This window comes from Homarus americanus, unplaced genomic scaffold (assembly GCF_018991925.1).
Source record: "Homarus americanus isolate GMGI-L3 unplaced genomic scaffold, GMGI_Hamer_2.0 scaffold19117, whole genome shotgun sequence".
Taxonomy (NCBI): domain Eukaryota; kingdom Metazoa; phylum Arthropoda; class Malacostraca; order Decapoda; family Nephropidae; genus Homarus; species Homarus americanus.
In genome coordinates, this window is record NW_024754704.1 from 200,279 (window position 1) to 225,126 (window position 24,848).

At 39.2% G+C, this 24,848-nt stretch overlaps 1 protein-coding gene across 1 annotated transcript in view; it reads right to left on the reverse strand.

The window, feature by feature from the left end:
- Window positions 1-24,848, reverse strand: part of LOC121855907 (ATPase family AAA domain-containing protein 3-like) — a 47,381-nt gene that overhangs the window by 20,637 nt on the left and 1,896 nt on the right. Inside the window, exons 2-9 of the mRNA XM_042351087.1 lie at window positions 21,930-22,141; window positions 16,893-16,978; window positions 15,186-15,313; window positions 10,313-10,407; window positions 6,836-7,034; window positions 6,494-6,651; window positions 6,227-6,374; window positions 1,207-1,309 (exon numbers count right to left, since the gene is read on the reverse strand). Coding sequence (XP_042207021.1) covers window positions 1,207-1,309; window positions 6,227-6,374; window positions 6,494-6,651; window positions 6,836-7,034; window positions 10,313-10,407; window positions 15,186-15,313; window positions 16,893-16,978; window positions 21,930-22,134 — 1,122 coding nt within the window. The 5' untranslated portion in view covers window positions 22,135-22,141. The remainder of the gene's footprint in view (window positions 1-1,206; window positions 1,310-6,226; window positions 6,375-6,493; window positions 6,652-6,835; window positions 7,035-10,312; window positions 10,408-15,185; window positions 15,314-16,892; window positions 16,979-21,929; window positions 22,142-24,848) is intronic.

A 24,848-nucleotide genomic window follows, 5' to 3' on the forward strand; every position in this document is an offset into this window, starting at 1 on the left:
TTTTGAAGCCATGTGCACTTGATATTAGGAGATATTCTGAGGTCAATAGTAATTACTTTTTATAATGAAAAATACCTGAGTACAATACTGCATTAAAGAAAAGTATTGGAATTTTTTGATGAAAAGGGGGGGGGGGTCCAGACGACCCACAGGACTCACCCTGGACAGCCAGGCATGAAGGATGAGGTACTGTGGAGAGCAAATGCGTGTCAACAATGAAGAGACCTTTACCTTTGACCCATGTGACCACCACCCGTCACCCCACTTGGACTTACGCCAGCATGTAGCCCTAACAAGACATGCAGGATTCAATGAAGTGGAGGTGGGAGATGTTGAGGGGTTGCTGGAATCACATAAGGAGGAACTTTCAACAACTGGCTGCTGAGGCAATTGCAGAATGTGAGGATGATATAAATGATCCTGAAGAACCACCACTCTGTGAACTCAAAACAGCTGTTCTGTCTTCAGTTTTGCAAGATATTGAGGGTGGCTTGCAAAAAGTTGGAAAACAACGACTACAACTCTGAGCGCTGTGTGACGATTGTCCAAGAAGTAAAGGCTCGGCCGATACCTTATTCTGAACTCAACGAAAAGAGAAAAGCAGTAACATAGAAAAAGTCAATCAATATTTTGTTTGAGATCAACAAAATACTCCTGCAGAACCAGTGGCATCAACAGGTTGTCCAGCATTTTTTCGTGCACGAGTTCCTCCTCCATCATCTTCCTGACCATCATCGATAGATTGACTCCACCTACAGTGTTTCTCACTTACTGAATGTACAGTACAGTATATGTAACTGCAATCTTTTTTATGTCTTAACACTGCTTTAAAACTGTATTCTTGGCTGATTGTGTCCTGCACAACACAAATTGTAAGAAAAAACAGCAGCTAGCAAGGGAACAACCTTCTACAATGGCAGCAGAATGTTTTCTAGTTGAAATTAAGGAATGAAGGCACTGAAAGGGCAAAAAAGGGGGACTTTGGCAGGAGCACCAGAACAAAAAGTACCTTTAACATATAAACATATATGGTGAGTTCCTCAATTCAGTAGTTCTGCGCGGGTCCTCAGACAAAAGCAATTGCAAAACTCGTGAGGCCATTATACATATTTTAGGCAAAAATATATACAGTACAATATATTATTAAGTAGTTTGGTAAAGGGAAGATTTATTGTAATAATAATTTAAAAGAACATTTGTACTGACCTTGGCAAAGAGGGTCTTGCCTGTGCCTGGTGGTCCATGAAGGAGGATGTTACGGTACATGCCTCTATTGTACTTGGTATTTTTGGTCGCTATGGCAATGTCTCTGAAAATAAGGATAATATCATAAATATTTATAGGTCTAAAAAACTTTTTTAAAATATCAGTACCGGGCATGTTCACTCGGAACTGTCCAGTACAGGGATTGTTTACATCCTGTGCACCAGATCAGCTGACGTTTGTATAGTCACTAGCACAACTATCACTGTGTGGACCTAATGTCCATTAAGTGTTACTTCATGTTTATGTTTATTTATTTATGCTATTTCATATTTATTATATTGTCTTATGCATACATAATGTTGTTATACAGTACATGTGCATATAGTTATTTATATTATGTATTTTGCACACTCCTGGGACTGGCATGAAAATCTCTCAGAGTTTACTCTCTTACGGGGTCCATTACAGTGGAGTCTGCATTTACGCGGTCAATTGAACCCGCGGAGGCCCGCGTAAAACGAGAAACGCGTAAATGAAATAACAGAACATATGGGATTAATTGAAATAGAGACTAGGCCGACCCCCAAACTCCACTTTTTCCGACACAATACCTACGTTGTAGTAAAAATAACATCTTAATTTTATGATGGTATGCACACACAATTAATATTTAAGAGAAATACAGTCGCCCGGTGTCCATTCAAATAATGGACTCAACTCCCTCCCACCCCCCCTCTTCCCACGCTTGCTGGCTCCTCCCTCTCTGAGAAATGTTTGGGTGAAAATGCTAGATTTTAAGGTATAGTAATAAATAATACCTCAGACTAAAGTTTGGATAATATAATTGACATTGCTGAATGCCTTGCAGGACAGGGAATATTTTAAATGTAAACGTCATATATTTTGCACAAAAGATAAAATGTTTGCTAATTTTCATCATCTCCTTACATTACATCTAAAATTTGTATGTCTAATGCAAATGTTAAAATGTTTATATTTTAAATGATCACCATCTTGTAAGGATTCCAGCAATGTAAATTATATATTTTATGAGCTAAAAACACATATTCTCTTCAGTAAATAAACAAATTATACTTCACCCAAGTAAATGATGAAATTTACTGCGTAATTAAAACATTTCATTCTGGCTAGGTGCCGCGTAAATGACCAAACGCGTAAACAAAAACTGCGTAAATCCAGACTGAACTGTATACCTAATCCCAATGAGCTTTAAGGAAATAATATAATACTGTATAATATAATATAATGTAATATAATATAATATAATATAATATAATATAATGTAATATAAAACTAGTGTGCCATATCTTCTACAGAACCCATAATTGGGAACCTTTCCCACAAAAAATTAATTATGGGTAGAAATAGGGTCGCTGCATAAACACAAATTCACATAAAGCAAGTGTCCAGTAAAACCTTGATAAATCGGACTTCAATATATCGGAATTCTGTGGCATTGGAGAGTTTGTGTTGGTGGTGTTGGAGACTGTGTGTTGGTGGTGCTGGAGGGTTTGTGCTTTCTTCTTCTTTTTTAGGGGGATAGCCCACCCGGGCATCGGAGCCTAGTGGGCAAAAAAATAAGAATAAAAAGAAATTCAAAATAGAAAAGGAAAAGGTTATATTTATCTAACCACGAAGATGCCGGAAAACCAGCTTTTTAAAGTGAGACATTGTTTGAATGTGGAAACACAGAAAGCAGAACATTCCACAGTTTGGCTGTGTGACGAAAGAAGGATGTACTATAACGGGTTATTCTAGTGTGACCAACATCCACAGAGAAATGGTGGGCACTGCGGGCAAGACGTGTGTTACGAGCCCATGGCCTCGCCGGCTGTATGCAGGATGCCAAATCCACCGAAAATTGCCTGTTTAAGTACCTGTAAAAGAGAGAGAGTGAAGCAACAATGTGGCATAAAGAAAGGGAAGAAAGATTGTCAAGTAAAGGAGGAGAGTTAATAAGATGAAATGCCTTTGATTCCACCCAATCTAATAGTTGGACAGAAGAAGAGCCAACCCAGATATGAGAACAGTACTCCAAGTTAGGAAGAATGAATCCCTTATATACTTGAAGCCATTGCAGCATCTGTACAGCATTCCCAGCTTTCGAGAGGCAGCTTTAGCAATGTTGAGGATGTCTGGCTTCCCTGACATATTAGAGGAAATGGTGAGACCTAGCATAACTATTTTAATATTTGGCAGAATGATATTGTCCTGAAATGTGATTGGTAGGAAATCATCTGATTTGGAAAGTGTAATTGGTAAATACCGTGTTTTATTACTTTTGAATTTAACCAAGTTTCTACCCCCCCCATTCAGAGATGCTGCACAGATCTGCATTGATATATGTAATGATATCAACTCTAGAAACAGATCTAGTTTGAGAATCAGGGGGAAGGGAAAATGTGAAGAAGAGTAAAGAGTAGAATCATCAGTGTAAGAATGGATAGAATTAGGAAGGAAGAGAGTAGGTGAAAGAACAGAACCCTGTGGGACACCACTATTGGTAGAGAAAGAGCGAGAGGTCGATCCCTTGACAACAACTGCCATGGATCAGTTCTCAAGGAAGCTAGAGATTAGAGAACAAAGTGGGTGAGAGAAACCATAAGAGGGAAGTTTAGAAAGCAAAGACTTGTGCCATACCCTGTCAAATGCTTTGAAGATGTCGAGGGCCACGACGAAAGTTTCTCCATAATCCCTAAGAGAGGATGAACAAAGATGGGTGCAGTAGGAGAGCAGATCACCAGTAGATCTCGCCTGGCGAAAGCCATACTGGTGATCCGACAAAAGAGAAAGGCGCTCAAGGTGACGGAGAAAATGGGAGTTCAAGATATTTTCGAAAATTTTAGAGAGGTATGAAGTTAGGACAATGAAGCGATAGTTAGAGGGATTAGAATGGTCACCCTTCTTTGGGATGGGCTGAAGCAAGGCATGCTCCCAAGAAAAAGGAAAAGTTTGAGTCTTGAGGCAAAGGCAAAAGAGGCGAGCAAGCACAGGGGCCAGAACTTCAGCACACTCCATCAGAACATGAGAGGGTATTCCGTCCGATCCATGCCCCTTATTCACATCCAACCTGGATAACACACCAGCAACCTATGAGTGGAGATTATAAGAAAGTGGATAGGTTCAGTAGAAGGAGCAGGGGTAGGAGGGATAGAGTTGGAAACATCTAAGGTGGAGTTAAAGGAAAATAAGGTGCCAAAGAGATTATAAAAAAAAACTACGCCTTGCGCACGGAGGTTGTGTTGGAGGTTGTGTGTTGGTGGTGTTGGAGGGTATGTGTTGGTGGTGTTGGAGGGTATGTGTTGGTGGTGTTGGAGGGTGTGTGTTGGTGGTGTTGGAGGGTGTGTGTTGGTGGTGTTGGAGGGTGTGTGAGATGGTGTTGGAGGGTGTGTGAGATGGTGTTGGAGGATGTGTTGTGGTGTTGGGGTGTGTGTTGGTGGTGTTGGAGGGTGTGTGTTGGTGGTGTTGGAGGGTGTGTGTTGGTGGTGTTGGAGGGTGTGTGTTGGGTGGTGTTGGAGGGTGTGTGTTGGAGGGTGTGTGTTGGTGGTGTTGGAGGGTGTGTGTGGGTGTGTTGGGGGTGTGTGGTGGTGTTGGGGTGTGTGTTGGGGTTGTGTGTTGGTGTTGGAGGGTGTGTGTTGGTGGTGTTGGAGGGTGTGTGTTGTGGTGGTGTGGAGGGTGTGTGTTGGAGGTGGTGTTGGAGGGTGTGTGTGGTGCTAGAGTGTATGTGTTGGTGGTGCTGAGGGTGTAAGGTCGTGTTGGAGGGCATGTGTTGTGTGGTGTTGAGGGCATGTGTGTTGGTGGGAAATGGAGGTGTATAGAGGGCATGTGTCAGTGGTGCTGGAGAATGTGTTGAGTCGTGTCGGAGGGCATGTGTTGGTGGTGTTGGAGGTGTATAGGGGGCATGTGTCAGTGGTGCTGGAGAATGTGTGTTGGTGGTGTTGGAGGGCATGTGTGTTGGTGGTGTTGGAGGGTGTATAGAGGGCATGTGTCAGTGGTGCTGGAGAATGTGTGTTGGTGGTGTTGGAGGGCATGTGTGTTGGTGGTGTTGGAGGGTGTATAAAGGGCATGTGTCAGTGGTGCTGGAGAATGTGTGTTGGTGGTGTTGGAGGGCATGTGTGTTGGTGGTGTTGGAGGGTGTATAGAGGGCATGTGTCAGTGGTGCTGGAGAATGTGTGTTGGTGGTGTTGGAGGGCATGTGTGTTGGTGGTGTTGGAGGGTGTCTTTATTCTAGACATCCTCAGGTCATGAGACCCACTAATCCTACCCAAGTAAGGGTGACCATCAGAAGGTCAGTGTTAAGAGACCAGTAATCCCCCACCCTACCTCCACCTGACATTGAGTCAGGTCAGATCAGGTTTTGGCTAATGGGGATATTACTTTTTTAGTTGACTGAGATGAAGACCTAGAAAGAGCAGTGAACAACAAACCTGGTGGCGGCAGGACACAGACTGAGTGGATGTAAACAAACCTCATACGTTAAACGGCGGGTGCGGAATTTAACGGAATCACGCTCGATTGAGCGGAGTGAAAATAACGGAAACTCAATTTAGCAGAAATTTTATTTATCGAAAAAGGGTGGCATGAATTAGTTCGTTAAATCAAGAAAATACTGCTTTTTTTTTCTTTCTTTTTACACTTTACGGACTGGGGTCTGCCACAATTAGTCCGATTTATCAAGGTTCTACAATTAAATATCATCTTCAACTGTCAGCTGGAGGTAGCAAAGGATTGTGTCTACATGATCCTGGTCTGTTAACCAACACTGTAATTTCAGAATGTAAGTCTGATTAATAAGCCTAGAAGTTGGAGTACTACTGAAACAGGAGGATTATTCAGTAGTGGCCATAACAAAATATATATATATATATATATATATATATATATATATATATATATATATATATATATATATATATATATATATATATATATATATATATATATATATATATATATATATATATATATACATACACACACATACACAGAGGACTCTTACCTCACTCTTTCTTCAACACGAGGATTAAGAACAACACCCTCTAAAATATCTTCAGGTTTCTTTTGAATTTTCTTTATAGTTTGTACTGGATGACGTAAAGCTTCAAATGGACTAAATCTTGATGTCTCACGAACCAGAGAAGGTTTTGCTGTTGACAAAGATATTTCATAAAAAATATATGAGTGATAAAAAGTTACCCATACCAACACTGACATAAAAATATTCTGACATTTAATTACAAACATACACACTTCTTAGCCTTCTTACCTAGTCTGGCTTCCACAAATCTAAATATAATGCCTAATGAGCCTTTGGCAGCAAAATATCCTGCAGTAAGAGCAACTAATCCCCCAACTGCTGCCTGAATCTTGGCTGGCTCACTCAAGAAGGCATTTAAGCCAGTTCCAATTGCTGTACCCGCTGTTCTGTACAAAAGTAAAAATGAAAAATTCAGTGTAAAATAAATTCAGTCTAACATATTTCTTATGTTTTGAATAACAATGAGTTGTGGCATAATACAAGTTGGAAATTCCTATACTGCCTTTGAGACATCAAATACCAATAACATATAACTTTCTGCAAACAGTGGAATACAAAAACCAGACTTACTTTATAGATGACAGGACAGTTTCTCGCTTTTCTATCAATGATTTCAAGGTAGTTTCCCGATCCTCAGCTGCACGTACTCGTATTTGTTCGAGTGTTAAGTCTTGGTTTTCTCGTTCTATCTTTGCTCTGCTTCCCATCTCTGCTTCCAAACGCTTCATGTCATACTTATGCCGCTGTTCAAGTTCATGTTCAACGGTGGCTGATAAAAGTGAAAAGAATATTACCTATCTTAGGTAAAGATTTGAAAAAGGACAACTTAGGTATTCTACTGTATATTGATTTGAATATAGGAATACCTCACTATTAATAACCCCATTTATCTGTAATTTATATTTTAACACCCCTATTCGATATTTGCAAAGCATACCCTGTTCATTCGCAAATGAAAAATTATGATACCCTACGGTAATATTTAAACTGGGTGGGCTAGTCGCAGGTCTCATATTCCATGTAAGGCCCATTTCACACAAGCATTTTTTCTGTGGGTACGGACCTGCACGGTTTGAAATTAATGAAGTTCAACGGGACCATTCACATGGAGCACAAGTCTGAAAATTAACAAGTGGAAGACGCTCACCTCAGCCTGTACCTGTAGAGTACTTCCAAAACACGGTGTGAAAAAATTTGCCAAGCATTCTAGAATTCTTACGCAGGCGCAAGCGTGTGCGCACACACACACACAGTGTTCTTTTGCATTGTTTTATGTTATTGTAATTATTTTATTGCATTATATGGAGTTACCTGTACAGGTAAACCTTTATATATTTGCGATGGGGTTATGTTCCTGAAAACCCAATCGCAGGTCAAAATATCGTAAATCAGGCTCATTATAACACTACTAGAACTACAACACAATTAAACAACCTTCACCACACCATAATGAACAAGTCTGGTCGTCATAACATGTCCCCTTCGAGGCTACGGGGACTCTTTTAATTTAAGGTGGAGTGAAGACAGCAACCTGAGTCCCACACAGAATTTAGGGAGTCTGAGGAGTGGGGACTGGAAGTGCAGACTTTATCTTGGCCTTAAATATGGTGAGCAAAATGCTTGCTCCACCAGGATGGCTGGTGGAGGAATAATGAGGAGTAGCAAGATGTGCCTGCCTCATCCATATGGACCACCACTACAAGAAAAGTCTGAGGACTGAGAATTGGTGACATTGAGTTGTGTGAGGGAACTGAATTCAATACAGTAGGGTCGGGATATATAGCGACTTGATATAACGAATTTTTTATATCGAGGCTACCAAAATTATCAAAATTTTCCTAAATATAGTGATATGTATATTTTTTTCTCACGAGGGAAATCTGACAGGAAAATTTTCAAATTTATCACTACTACCAAAATTATTGAAATTTTACAATATACAGTAGACTCTCAACTTACGTGAGAGTTACGTTCCTGGGACCTCGTGTAAAGATGAGAAACACTCCTAAATCACTATACAGTACATTCATGCGCTGGTTAACGTCCTAGATACGTTCTTGGAAACGTGACGTTAACCGAAATGGACGTTGTCCAATCATCACATAAACTTTGTCTTTATACTTATGTGTAAGTGGAATACTATATACATACATATACACTCTTACTCTTAAATCACTACTGTAATGTGATACAGGTGATTAACTTTTATCTCTTCTGCAAAATACATGATGTTTATATTAAAATTATTCACTGTTTTACAAGGATTCCAGCAATGCTGGGCAGATGGGGGAGAGGGAGGGAGGGAGGGAGGGAGGAGGGAGGGAGGAGGGAGGGAGGGAGGGAGGGAGGGAGGGAGGGAGGGAGGGAGGGAGGGAGGAGGGAGGGAGGAGGAGGGAGGAGGGAGGGAGGGAGGGAGGAGGGAGGAGGAGGGAGGGAGGGAGGGAGGGAGGGAGGGAGCGTGGGGGAGAGGTTAGCAGGAGGCGAGGTAGTACGTTTGACAGTTTGCGCCCAAGGTCTAATGCTTGTTTATTTATCAGTTCTTAAGTGACTAAGCTTCTCTCTTATAAAAAGCCAGTGAAATAACCTGGGTGAATATAATTTACATTGCTGGGATTCTTGTAACATACTGATTAATTTAAATATAAACAACCTATAATTTGCACTAGACAAAACAATTTTAGTACCGTAATCAAATTAGTACATGTGCACTCCAGCTTTGCACTAACGTCATTTATTTCTTTTACGTTTCTTTTAGTATGGTGTGTGCATGTAAATGGATGAAAATAAATGAAGAAATCTATGTAAATCTACCCAAAAATACAGTTGAAAAACTTTTTTATAAAATGTACTACAGTACTGTACACTAATGTACAAAAATTTTTATCTCTTGAGCAAAATATATGACGTTTATATTCAAATTATTGGCTGTCTTGCAAGGATTCCAGCAATGCAAATTATAATCTCCTAACTTTAGTCTGAGATATTATATAAGATAAAAACTGTAAGCCTAAAACCCTGGCTGGGCAGGGGGGGAGGGAGGGAGGGAGGAGAGGAGGGAGGAGGAGGCAGCCAGCAAGCGTGGGTGGGGGAGGGGGGGGGGGGAGGAGGTGATAAGTTTGAGGTGAAGGTCTCTGTGTGTTTATTTTAAAATGCCAGTGAAATGATCTGGGAGAATATAATTAACATTGCTGGAATTCTCACAAGACAGCGACCAATTTGAATATACTGTAAACAAGCTATAATTTGCATTAGACATACAAATTTTAGATCTAATTTAAGAATTTTATTACAGAGACAAAATGTAGAAGAAGAACCTGCACCCCCCAAAAAATATTCAGTGAAACAAATGGCAGAGGCATTTGCTACTATTAATAAGGGGATGCAAACGTTTGACGAAATGGATCAAAATGTTGAGCTTTTTGCAAAAGTTGACAGAATGATCCAAGAAGCACTTGCTTGCTACAAGGAGATTTACAATGAAAAGAAAAGGCAAACTATGCAGTCTAAATTAGACATATATTTTAAGAAGTCCCCCACTGTTGTCTCCTCACGCCCCACCACTGCTGCCTCTTCACTCCCTAAAGATGATCCAATACCTTCAACAAGCAAGTATGTTAACATGTCTGAAGAAAATGAACTTGATGACCCACCCAGCCCTGTCTCCTCCTCTGCTTCATCCAATTAATGTAGTCTCCATGTTTAATAAAAAAATTATTGAGACCCCGTGTACATTCACCTGACTACATTAAAGGTAAGTGCACAATAACACTCTATTCATTTTTCATTATTGATTACTTTTACTGTACAGTATTTCATTTTAGATTTTCTATGTATTATTTTCGCATTTTCGACTTACAAACTGGTCGTCGGTCCCTAACCCCGTCGTAAGTCGGGGAGGGGACTGACTGTATCAAGGGAGAAGAGATATACTAGACTGTACCTAGTAATACAAAAGCATGGAAGCTTTTCTATTGTGGGATTAGCTTCAGAGGGGATCTCCCTAAAGTGAAGGGGAAAAAAATACAAGTAAAACAGTGATATACAAACCTTTCCTCATGGCTTCTTGTTTGGCTACAGATTCTTCTTGCCTCTTTATGTTTTCATCATTCACCCTCTGCTGCTGGACCAACTGGTCATCATACCTGTAGAGTCAAGTATTGTATATCAGTAAAGATTGAATGATTGTGGTACTTACATCCCAGGCAATGCAACAGCTTAAGTCATGTGCTACTAAATTAAAATAAAAGTTTAGAAGGCTAAAAAGAAAGAAAAAAATATGCAAAGGTAAGAAACATAAAAAAACATTGAAATGTTAATAGATAAAACTCAAAGCTTGTGTAGAAGGCTGACTTCCTCCATGAAGGAGAAGATGCCCCCCCCCCACAACACTAAAGAGATATTGTAAGACCCTCCCCTCCCCTGGCACTTGGGAGAGGCGATAACGACAAAGAATTATAAAATTGGGGCACTCCAAGAGATGTTGAACAATCAATGGGACCAGGGAGTCATCACAATGCGGAGGGGATGTTCTCTCCATTAAAAATCCATGAGTCAGCCATGTATGGCCAATGAGGAGGTGGGCCAAAGCAGTCTCACAGCGGCATGACACCCCCTGATATCCCCAGGCACTCAAATCTGGGTAAATGTCGTGGAGGCTGTTTGCTCCAACAGCATCCCACCTGCATTGCCAATTCAAGTGGATGGTAGTTCTTATTGCCAGTTTCATTTCAGAGGCAGGTGGAGGGGAACAACTTGCCACAGGGTAAGAAGTAGATGCTTTCATCACAGCATCAGCACACTCACTCCCCTTCTCCTCCACATGGGCCGGAACTCAGCAAAAACTTACTTTCCGGTCCCGATGTTGGATGAGAAACAGCCACTGTAAAATATTGATAACTAAAGGATTTGGCGATGAGACACTACAGGGTGTAGCTAAGGCCTGGAGAGCACTACAAAAATCACTATAAATTTTAAAATTGTTATGAGGTTTGGTAAAGATAATCTTGAGGGCAAGTAAAATACCAGAAAGCTCTGCAGTAAAAATACATGCCATAGCGGGGAGACTATAATCCAGACAGAAATCGGGAAAGACCACCCCAAAGCCCAACCCTGCATCCGATTAGAGCCGTCAATGTATACAGGAATAGTCCCTCTGTGAGAGGAAACAAGTTGTAAAAAAAAGAGAATGGACCACACAAGGAAGGAGTAGGTCCTTACTTTCATTAAAATACTGACAAACTTGAACTTCACGGAGAATCCACAGATCGGCACTAGTGAGCCACATGGGGCATATCTGAACAGGAGAAAGACAAAGAATTCTCATAACTTCCCTTACCCTGAAGCCAAATGGGTGTGGGAGGCTTGGATGCTAAGTGTAGAGTGGGAACATAGTCTCATCAACTAAACAAGTGTTTGTTACACTGCGAAAGGTGGTGAAGGCGAAACCAACACTAGGCCTTTTAACACTGGTGTTGAATAACAGGGGGCGGCTCACCAGCATCAACCAGTAGACTCGGGATTGGTGAGGACCTAAAGGCACCGGTTGCCAGGCACACCCCAGCATGATGAATAGAGTTCAGTGTATCGAGTCTAGCCTCAGTGGTTGAGGAGTACACCTCACGCCCATAATCCAGTTTGGGTCTAAATAGCATGTGGTAAAGGTGTAGCAGAGTTCCTCAGTCAGCACCTCACAACATATGCTCCAAGACTCTCAATAACTTGAGAGCACGCTGGCAAGACGTTTTGAGGTAACATATAAGTGGCTGCCATATAAGTCGGTTATCGAAGATAATGCCCATAGAGATGTAGATCAGGATCTGTATAAACACCTCGAAGGTGGCAGAAATGCATGACGATGGTCTTCAAGGGAGAAAATCTGAAGCTATGCTCTGTGGTCCAACGAGAAACCTTGTCTAGTGCAATGATATTGATACACCACCTGGAACCGATGCTAATACCCCATTTATTGTGAGGGCGAACAGGGTCACACTCAAGACGCTGCCCTGAGGAACCCCATCCTCATGAATATGTGGTGCTGACATTTCTGTGGCAACGCGGACACTGTAGATGAGATGCTGGCGACCAAAAAAGGCCTCACAGACCAAGAACTCAAGACGAACAAAGCATCTATTGTTGAATGCATCTTCTGGAAGCCAGATTGATAGGGTCAAGGAAGAGCATTGTTCTGCAGGTAGTATACTAATTGCAAATTAAACATCTTTTTCAAACAGCTTGCAGATACAGGAGGTCAGAACTATGGGGTGATATTCTAAAGGGTGAAGACCCTCTTTTCTAGTCTTCTTGAAAGGCAGGACAGTAGCCTCCTGCCATGAGGACAAGAAGGGACCCTCGCACTAGATCCTGTTATATAGCTACAATAGAAAGGTTTGTGCCTCAACTTCTGCGCACATTTCTATACCTGGGACAAGGGAGTTTTTCATTTAGAGACGAGACATAAGAGGAAAAGGACTAGTGGCAGGCTTTCTTTAAGACTCGACGAGCTTGGGCTCTGGACCTTTTGTATTTCACATGATAAAATTCTGTCCTATGATGCCAGTAGCCAACCATAGACTCTGCACCATTCAACAACTGCCTGCCTGCTTCCCTCCGACCACCAAGGAACAGGTCGGCAAGCTACAGGACTAGATGTCTGAGGAATGGAACAGTGACCAGACTATCGGAGGAGGGTAGCTAAGTACAGTGGTCCCTCGCTTAACGAACGGTTCGCTTAACGAAATTTCGGTTAACGAATTACCTCCCAAAAGGATCTTCAATTCCGTTAACGAACAAAACTTCAAATAACGAGATCCTTACGAACAACAAGTTTTGCTGTGAGCTTCAGCTGATGGGGTAGTCTGCCAATTCAGTAATACTGGTCTGCTTACATTCGTTTCCAGTGGAGTAAATATCAAGAAAGTTGTGCTCTTTAATACTTTTGCATTTGTTATATTAAAATTATTAGTAATTTTAAAATTAGTTAACATATTGATAATATATGCAGTACAGGGAACTAGTTTGTTGTGCGTCCATCAGCTGCTTGACTCAGCCACCAGGCGTCAGTTAGGCTTTGTTGACAGTGGAGTGAACATCGATTTTGTTGGTGTCTTGAATATTTTTGCATTTTTACATTGAAATTATTGGTCATTCTGAAATTATTGAACATATTGATACTGTATAAGTTTTCTTATATTTTGACTTACAATGTTTCTTTAGATCAGTGTTATTTAGTTTTGGTTGTTAAAACATTATGTGAGAGCCATATTCTGCTGCATAGGGTATAAGGTGTAAAACTTTTGATGTATTGTGTTAGGATTAGTTGGCAACCGAACCATATTTGTGTGGTGATGGTCACGGGAGAGCAGCGTGAGCCACCGACTGAACCGGACAGCACGGAGAACCAGGAACTCCAGGCCTGGTATACACACGCCGACGTGGGGTACAAGATAGCCACCGAGTTGTGTGTGAAGTAATTGGAGATATTTGGACATGAAAACTTGCTCTGTGAATGTAAATAGTGTAATATAAGTAATTTTTACATGACGAGTTTCCATAAGCCCTTTCTCTTGGTCTGAAAGTCCCGTGACAACTGACAGTTGGGACAAGTGTTTTTTGGTGAAAAGTATAAAAGGAAAAACTTCTTCATGTGTTACGAGCTCACACTATGCAGGGGAAGGGGGCAGCGAGGGATCTCAGCTGCTCTGAGCTGTCAGCCTGTCTCCCGTGTATAGTGAACCGATTGACAAATTTCGTCGTCCAGCAGCCAAATGAGAATATAGTGTTCGTTTCTTTTTATTAGTATTATTTTGATTGATTCCTCACATTAACTGGTAGTATATATTATTTTATCCTATTCCTCACAGGATCTGGTAACTGGCAGGAATTCAGTTTCAGAGTTGGTAACACTGTTCGTAGCGTCAACTGTAGAGCTGGTGGCCAAGGCCATGACATGGTGTGAATCTGGTGTATTTCTACAAAGTATTTCTCATATTATACAAGAGATATATGAAAAACTCAGGATTTCTTACCCCAAAATTCAGGGGTCGAACTCTATATGAGATCAGTTTATACACAAGCATTTTTGGTAAACAAGTTAAATTTTTGGTAAATTTGGGAAGTAACTTTAGCCGTGATGGTTGATGTGTGAAAGAAATCATAATACGAATAGGTCGAGCAAAAACAGCTTTTAATAATCTAAAGGACAAAATAAAAAGAGACATTAACTTCAATTTGAGAAAAGGGCTGCTGAAAGGATATATATGGCAAGGACTGTTGCATGGCTCAGAAACGTGAACACTTTCAGCAGACACCAGAAAGAGGTTGGAAGCCTTTGAAATGTGGCATAATAGGCGTATGTTTAAGAATATGTTACAAGGCCAGAAAAACAAATGAAAAAATACTAAGGTTAGCAAATACTTCAAGAGAAATACTTGAAATATACAGAAAAAGAAAAATGAGATACCTTGGTCATATAACTAGAGATGAGTGGATAATAGCAGAAGTATTAATGGACAAAATTAAGGGTATGAGGGCCAGGGGAAGGCAGAGACTGGGATGTATGAATGAAATTAAAAACTGGGTCCCCAGAGATACAAAATCTTGGAAGACTGGTAAAAACAGCCCAAAAACATTGAAAGTAGAGGACTGTGGTCATCAACCCTCAGATATGAGAACGGTGCTCCGATTGATTGAACGATTGAAATAATGAACCACCCCCAGGTTAAGAACCACTGATTGTAAAGAGTATTGAGTGGCCCTAACCTCAAGTGCTTGGAAACAAGCAGTTTCTGCATGTTAAACAGCTTTATGCAGCAGTCTTACTCCTCAAGGGTTATAATATTGCACATAATGTCATTCTTATTTCACACAAAAAATTTCTCAATCCGATCCTTCAGGTTTATCAATTTATTACACTGTGACTAACCGTTTGCGAGCAAGCTGGTCTTGGTATTGTGCTTTCTGATGATCCAATTTAGACTGTTCTTGCAGTGTTTTCCGCCTCTCTTCCTGTTCAATTCGTTTTCCTTCCGCCTTTGCTCCTTCTATTCGTAACTGAAAGGGAAATATTCAATGAAAACTTCAGATGAACTGTATATACCAGTACAGTAAAGCCTCAAATAACGACGGTAATGTGTCCTCCAATATTGCACTGAATCATTAATTATTATTAAAATAAAGGCGGGGAGGAGGAGATGTATGTGTTGGGGTGTGTGTGTGTGTGTGTTGGGGGGTGTGTTGGTGGGTGTGTTGGTGTGTGTGTGTGTGTGTGTGTGTGTGTGTGTGTGTGGGGGTGGGTGGGTGGGTGGGTGGGTGGGTGGGTGGGTGTGTGTGTGTGTGTGTGTGTGTGTGTGTGGGTGTGTGTGTGTGTGTGTGTGTGTGGGTGGGTGGGTGGGTGTGTGTGTGTGTGTGTGTGTGTGTGTGTGTGTGTGTGTGTGTGTGTGTGTGTCAATGACCTTGTAACAGCACCATTTGCTTTATATAAATATTCACCCAAATGTAGAATACCGAATTTTTCACTAATATATTCATCAATGACTCAGTAGTTGTTCATGTTATACATGCCGAGTCTATAAATTCATCAGGAGTTGAGCGAGGTCAAGTTTACTAATCACAGCAGCCGCCTGCCGGCTTGCACTCCCACACTCATAGAGACAGGAGAGAGATCAGACTCCTCCCACTAGTAACACCTCACTTAAGTATACTCAATACACTTCCCCTGGAAGAGAATTCACAACCGAACTAAGTACCTGTATATATATATATATATATATATATATGTATAATCACTTCAGAAATAAAGCAAAACCAGAATAAGTGTTTACATCAACCCTGCCACTTAAGAGTTCCAAAACTATTATATATATTTGTGGGTGATATATAAAAACAGTTTTCACAACCTGTGCCCTGGTGGGCTAATCCCATAAAAATAAATAAATTAATAAATTAATTCATAAATAAATAAAACAATTACTGGTACAGTACAACAATATCCTGGTCCCTTATAGCCTTGGATAATAAGGAGTAATACTCATATATAAAAAAATATGTGGTGAAGGAGTTGCTGGCTGGGAACACATCCCCCGTATTTACATTAATTCTCTTGGAGATAATTGCCCCAATACTTGCAGTTTCATTAATCGTAATGATTTTAGGAATGCATCTCTTGCGATAACTGGGGAATTCCTGCATTCCTGTAATTCCAAATGATGGGGACTCTATCCTTGCTGATGTAAAGCAAATTCCAAGTTATGATCATCTGCCGAAATCGACGAAGTCAATGCACTTCGTATGCAAGACAATGATAATGAAGCAGCTGATTACAATAATTGGAGTGAATAACAAGAATAAGTACTTGTAGCTTTTAGGTGGATTTCCATCCACCTCAAAATTAAAATAGCAGGTTTATGACCTTGTCACCATGTGAGAATACTTACCTGTGCTATGCACTTTCGATAACTAACTGTTTTTGTATTTCTGAACAAAGTTCATGAAAATTAATTAGAAGGTGTAGAAAGATACAGCCAGAGAAAAGTGCATATACAGTGGTGTAGTTGAGATCATTAGACCTAGACTGGTATCATCGTGCACTAAAAACAGGTTATGCTCTTTATGATTTACTTTATGTACTAACCTCTATTTCCTTCGCAGCTTCTAATAGTTCCTTCTGTTTTGTTACTTCCTGCATTTTTGTTAGTTCAAGAGCATCCTTAGCATACTCTGAAAAACACATCACCTTATATAAAAGTCAGTAACACTTAAAATACAATGATACTGCCTATTTTATACTAACTACCAATAAAGTGAATTAAATATCAGAGTAACTTTCAAAGGGAAATTGTCCACAATAATTGGATATTACTGTATTGAAGAAGTGTACCTGTATAAACATTATTTATCTTTTTTTTTCAGATGTACAGTTTATAATGAAATATTTACAGAAAGGTCTATTTTAAGATGGAAAATGTATCTTGTATATTCCTCAAAGCTTAAAATGTGTCCTGTATAATCCTCAATAATTAAAATGTATACTGTATATTCCTCAAAGTTTAAAATGTGTCCTGTATAATCCTCAATAATTAAAATGTGTCCTGCATAGTCCTCAAAGCTTAAAATGTGTCCTGTATAATCCTCAATAATTAAAATGTGTCCTGTATAATCCTCAATAATTAAAATGTGTCCTGTATAATTCTCATTGAGGACTGTTCGTCACCATGATGGTGATGAACAGTCTCTCTGGCAATGTCGCAGCACCCAACTTGACATTGTCGATGGCGCCGTGTTATATGGACTAAAAATGAAGTATTCATGATGCCTCGTGTTTCATACCAGCTGGATTTGGTAAAATGCTACTGACATCCACATAAGCAGCACGGGCAGTTCCCAAAGAGAGGTTCACGGCGCCATCAGCACGATGAACAGGCTTTGTGTGAAATATCACATAGTCTAGAAGTGCTTTTAGTGCTCTTGTGGTATGGTCGGTAACGCTCCCTGGTTCCCATGCATTAGGTCGAGGGTTCGAGTCCTGGCTGGTGAGGTCGTTGATTATATGTTCGAAGTCCGCATGTTATATGGACTAAAAATAAAGTATATACAGTCATGCGCGGTGTTAACGTCCAACCGAACAACGTCCGATCGCATATACGTCCGTGCCCCCCCCCCCACACCAAAAAAATCCATGACGCCTGCTAAACCACCACCCCACGACCCCCTGATGGAGATACGATGATCCTCCCCATACTGGTCAGATATTATGTGTTAAAGGAATATGCTTCCTTAGGCTTTTTTTAAGCATTTGCCTACAGGTGAAATGTTAACTTACATCTATTGAGGATAAAATCTTTCACCTACAAATTAACAATAACACATTTGCTGTAATCAGACATATCTAGTTGCCTCAATAATTGCAAGTTGCAATTGGGGTTGCAATTTCAAATTCTGTGTCATTACTAAAAATAGTAAAGTTTCTGGTGCACTCTAAGATTAAGAGAGAAAACGGAGGACTCAGGCGTCCTGATGTGACAGAAAATGGACTCGTATTACGGGGGACCAAATAAAAAAAGCATAGCTACATGTTTTGTGGACTACAGTATTAAGCGTACCCGTTTCATCACTTTGTAATAAACCTAGCCATGCCTATGTGTGTTTATGATATTTACCATAACATTATATATATATATATATATATTTTTATTGGGTCTAGATGGTCGTAAAATGGGAAACTTGGGTTGGGTCTTGGGTGCCTGAACCAATTAGAATAAATCCCCTAGGTTCTGTACTTTCGTTATCGGCTGGGTCCCAATTAGGCGCGATAACCAAGGGATGACTGTACTGTATATACTTATGACACTGGCCAGTTGCTTCTGGTGTTATGGTACAGGGGTACCAAGCGACAGCACTATGATCCCGCTTCCTCTATCAAGGAATAAACAATTAAAATTTAAATTGAAAAAAAAATATATATATATTGCACAGCAACAATGGACCTAAGTGCAAACCTGTATTGTACATGTACTAAATGATTATGGTACTAAAATTGTTATGTCTATTGCAAATATAGCTTGTTTATACAGGTATTCAAATAAATTATTATCTTACAAAAATCCCTCCAATGTAAGTTATATTCAACCAGGTCGTTTGGGTGGCAAATTATGAGAAGAGCTTAGTCACTCTTAAGTAATGATAAATAAACACGCAGGCAGGCCTTCAACGCCAACTGTCAAATCTTATTTCAAATAAATAAACAAACAAACGCCAGACATTCTGTCACCTCATCTCCCGCCTCCTCTTCCCACCCTGGTGATTTCTTTATGTTTATTTTATATAATATCTCAGACTTAAGTTAGGATAATATAATTTGCATTGCTGAAATCCTTGCAAGACAGAGATTAATTTGAATATAAGCGTCATATATTTTGCTCGATATAAAAATTGTATTACATTAGTGTACAATACCCAGCACCACGAGAACTCTCACTTTTACGCTTGCCAGCCATTTTAAATGGAATTACAAACAAAAATTTTGTCAGTACACAGCGCGATCACTAACGTCAGGACTCGAAAATACGTAATTTGAAAAATATTTTATACGACTGCGGCGGTCGTAAGTCGAGGAGTACCTGTAAACAGTTAATGCTTGGCGGGCCTTTTGTTTTCACGCATGTGAACAGGAAAAGGAAAAAAAACATTCTCGGATTTCTTACAGCATTTATGTGTCCCTATTCAACATGAGCAAGAGAGCAAGTGATGGTAGTGCTGGTTCAAAAGCTAAAAGAAAGTGCATAAGCGTAGCCGAGAAACTAGATGTGTTAAAACCACATGAAAAGGGTGAGAGATCTGTGGATATTATATGGAGCAAGCAATGAACATATTTTCTGAAGTGGATCCATTAAGAGAACAAAGCATTAAAATTAACAGGGACGTGAAAAATGCAAATGACTTCTACATAAAGATGTATAATGAGAAAAGAAAGCAGTTGTGCAAGGTTCTTTAGACAGCTTTATTATTTGAAAGCCTAAACCATCAACTTCAGCGACACCATCAAATTCAGCATCATAAGCAGCTTCAGCCAGAGTTCTGAGTAAAAATTCACACAATATTCATTGGCTGTCCTTATATTGTTTCATTTATTTTTTTTTTCTACGGGGATTAGCCCACCTGGGCACAGGTCACTGACCCAAATCGGGGCCTAGGGGGCGAAAATGTAATAATAATAATAATAATAATAATAATAATAATAATAATAATAATAATAATAATAAAGAACCATAAAGAAATACAAAAAAAAAATCAAGAGTGAGAAACAATACAGTATACTGTATGTATGTTGTGTTGTCAAGTAAGAGAAACAATTGAGACCCTGCAATTGTGTGTAAATGAGGCAGAAAGTCAGATCAGCAACCTGGGACTTGGTCACATATGGCAGCAGGGTCTACCATTAGACAACACATTATGCTTCCAGTATCTTCCCAGCAGTAGTACCTCCCTACAACCAGTCTTATTTTCTCCAGTTTCTTAAGTAGAACCAGCGACATTCGTCACAGGTATTGTAAACATTAACAAAAACAATACTGTACCGTCTTCTCTCTTGTGAGTTTTAATATTCTACGTATTATTAATGCATTGTTCATTTCGTATATACAGGTATAAATATTAATTCATATTAATTCAATCAACTACATACAGGGTATTCAGAAATAAACAATAATGAATCTTTTGTACATATTCTTAATAAGATAAATGACACTGTTTCCTTGAGGGCGCACGCATACACACACTGGCGTTCCGGTATCACTCTTTTTTTTCTTTAACATCAGTGGTTACTTTTACTGTACAACATTAATTAAAACATACATATTTGTTTTCATTAATTTTACTACAGCAACAGCCAGGGTCTTATTTTCTTCAGTTTCAGACGGATAACTGACATTACGGGTGTAAACACTGACCACAACAATGGCGTCCCATCTCCTCTTGGGTGACCTTATTATTATTGATTTATATTGTATAATGTGCATTCATAATCATTAAAGAATATAATTATCATTTTTCATCAATCTTATTGGTTGGGGGGAAAAGAGGGTAAAAAGCCACACAAAAGATATGATAAGGTCACATTAGGGAACACATCTCATTATTATTGCTTATTTTAATAGTAATTAATGGTTCACGATATGATGATTCACCTTACACTGCAATATTAGAGGACACATTACCGTCGTTATTTGAGGCTTTACTATACAGTACTGTATTTGTTTGTTATTGTTCGGTGGTTGGTTGATACTCTCCCAACATTCACTCAAAATCCAATTATAAAAGTATTTGAGCCCTTGAACAATGAATGCTAAATGTGCATTATGCACCACTAATGGTTGTGGTCACAGAAAGTGGAAAAGTGTTACATTAAAAGTTAAATTACATGTGGTAAAGAGATTTGAAGAAAGACAGTATGCTGTGGATATAGCAAGAGCTCCGACAACTGTACGTAAGAACAATTTGTGGAAATGCAGAAAATATCAAATCATGTGTTAAAAGTGTTACTCCATTATCTGGAACAAAGTTAACTCATAACAGAAGTGGCATTATGGAAAATATGGAAAGAATGCTGAACATGTGGGTCGAGGATCATCAACATCAACAAAACTTTCCGTGTTCGTTGCTCTCCATACAGGAAAAAGCTCTAAGTTTATATAAAACTTTAAAACAAATAGAAGGTGATAGGGCTGAAAGTGAAACATTTGTGGCAAGTTGAGAGAAAATTTTGACCTGAAATGTACCCAAGGAACATAACCCCTATTTATATCATTGCGTCTATGGTAAAACCATTTTCACTTAACGTTGTTTCACTTAAAGTCGTGGTTTTCAGGAACCTAACAAAGAAATTAATGGGGGAATTGGTGTACTGTATTATAGCATTATGAATGTGTGTTCTTGGTTCTGTTACCTTACAATATAATGGAAGAGATCTTGCAAAAGTAAGAAAAATAGTTTATTACACTAAAGACCACACAAACAAATTCCAAGCCTCTTACAACTTGCAAACATGGCTGTACATGAAATTCATGCATAAGCAAATATAAACAGATAGACAGCTTCAAAAATCTATTATTTTTAGCTTTTGCGTTGGATAGTCGAGATCAAAATAAATAAAATGTATTTGGTCAGTCCTTACTGGAAGATTCTAGATCCTTAGCAGCTTTGGCAGCACGTTCTAGAGCAGCTGAGTCAAAACGATAGGCTTCCATAGGACCATTCTTGCCCTTGCCACTATCAGAGTCTCCAGGTCCATCTGCACCCCCTCCACCCACAGCAGTCGGTGGAGGTACAAATTGTGAGAAGTCTTGCGGTCGCTGGTTCATACCAAATAGCCATGACATCTTTAATCTGGAATAAATATTTAAAGCTATAAGCAACATAAAAAAAGGAAAAATAACAAGGACTTACAAGACTATAAATTTCTCATCATTAACTCATTTTCTCTAAACTGAAGGACTGATCCTGAAGTCTTATTTGCCAATAGTCTTGTGATATAGACTGCTTAATAGGGCACCCTGTAACATTGGCTGTTTACTGGAGCACCACGTTATAACTTCCAATCTGGTTTAACCAAATAACCCTACCTCTCCACTACAATGTCAGCCTCTTCTAAGCAAGACTAGATTCACCAAGTGCCCTCTATGGGCTAGGATCTCATGTATGACCTGAGCCTGTTTGAGCCACATATTCAACACCAAGCCTGCAATGGTGGTTGTGTCCACCACAGACCACAGTAGAAACCAAGGCCCAGATTCACTAACTCTGCTGAGATAAGAAGTTCATAACTGCCAGATCTAAAGTCCATATGAATTACCGGAAGGGTGATTCACAAAAGGTTCATTTCGCTGTGATCCCCGTACAAACTCTGGCATTAGTTTGTATAATGCCCGCAAGTGGCACTGGTATGTTTGTTTTCATTTTCCTCTCGGCCAATGACTGCAACTGACACATAATTGAGTAGGTGTAAACCAATCATGTCACAACAACACTAGACCATGTAGGGTGTCCCTTTGACATTTATAATAGAAAATAGATCATGGTACCAGCCACTAAGAGATGCAGGGTGAATTTTTCTGAAGAAGAAATCCATGTACTACAGTACAGTACTCATAAGAGATGTGGCTAGTAGAGAAACATAATTTGAGGCAAAGTAGAGTCAACAATTTTGACAAAACAGGCAAAACAGATGTCCGGGAAGCTGTCACTGGTACCATTAAAGATGTGAGCCAAACTACCAGAGATAGACAGTGAAGAAGTTTTATGACCTTCGTTCACTTATGAAAACGTGTGCAGTACAGAATCAGGATATGGAAAAAAAAAGTGAGATTATGAATGTTTTTCTCATGGCCTTGTTATATTAGCCTACTTACAGCCCAATACAGTATGGTGGTATTGAGACAGACCATTTTGTTGGTACGTATATTGTTTAAAAGTAACAAATGGTCCATCCCATATATACGTACAGTACTGATAAAACTTTGATCAAATATATCTTTTGTTGTAGTGCACTAATAAATACAGGGGGTCCATTAACAGAACAAAGAATTAAAATTTAAATAAATGCATATGACCTCTACATAAAGATGTATAATAAGAAAACAAAGCAGCTGTGCAAGGTTCTTTCGACAGCTTTATTATTTGAAGGCTTAAACCATCAGCTTCAGCTACACCATCAAATGCAGCATCATAAGCAACTTCAACATCAACTTCAGGTTCAGTAACAGTTTCAGCAACAGCTTTATGGAAAGGTACAGCTTCAGCCAGAGTTGAACATACAGCTTCAGCCAGAGTTGAACCTACAGCTTCAGCCAGAGTTGAACCTACAGCTTCAGCCAGAGTTGAACCTACAGCTTCAGCCAGAGTTGAACCTACAGCTTCAGCCAGAGTTGAACCTGATGACTTTGTCATCTGAGTAAAAACTCGCACAATATTCATTGGCTGTCCTTATGTTTTAGACTTTACAACCATTGGCGAGTAGAATTTTTGCTTTACATTCGTAAATGTTATTTAAAACATGTATGAACAGTAAATAAGTGTTGCTTTCATATTCATATGTAGAGAAATGACGATATGTATTCATATATACACACTTACTTTTCATACATTGGTGTTCCCAATCGCCTCGCTTTATTTCTTTACCATTAGTGGTTAGCTACTTCTCGTGTTCCATTTATTAACGTTAAATAACATTACTTAAAACATACATACGGGTATTCATGTTTCTTAAATTAATCTCACTACAGCCACAACCAGGGTTTTATTTTCTTCAGTTTCTTATGTAGAACCATCACCACTCACGAAAAGAATGCCGTCTTGTGTTTTAATATTCTATTTACCTGTATTATTAATGAATTGTATTGTTCATTTTGCATATACAGTACAGTATAAAGATTAATTCAATCAAATACATATTAGTAATAAACAATAAAAATTTTTTGTACATATTCTTAAAAAAATAAATGGCGCGGTATCCTTAAATGCGCACATACAGTATACTGTATATTGGCGTTCCCAATCCATCTCTTTTTTTTCTTTGCCATTAGTGGTTAGCTACTTCTATTAAATAACGTTACTTAAAACATATACAGTATATTAATTTTTTTACATTAATTTTACTACAGCTACAACCAGGGTGTTATTTTCTTCATTTTCTCGTGGAGAACTATCGTCCCGGACTCCCGGCTGTAAACACAAACGAAAACAATGGCGTCCCATCTCCTCTTATGTGACCATATTATTATTCATTTCTATTGTATAAGGTGCATTCAGAAATATTATTTAAAGAACATAGTTTGCAGTTTTCATTAATTGTATTGTTTTGGGGGAAAGAAGGCAAAAAGCCACACAAAAGATATGAAAAGGTCACACTTGGGAATGCATCTCATTATTATTGCTTTATTTTAATGGTAATTAATAATTCGTGATATGATGATTCACCTTACACTGCAATATTGGAGGACACATTAACGTCGTTATGCGAGGCTTTACTGTATAGTGATTTAAGGGCGACTTAGGGATTTTTAGGAGTGTTTCTGACTTTATGCATTTTTTTGGC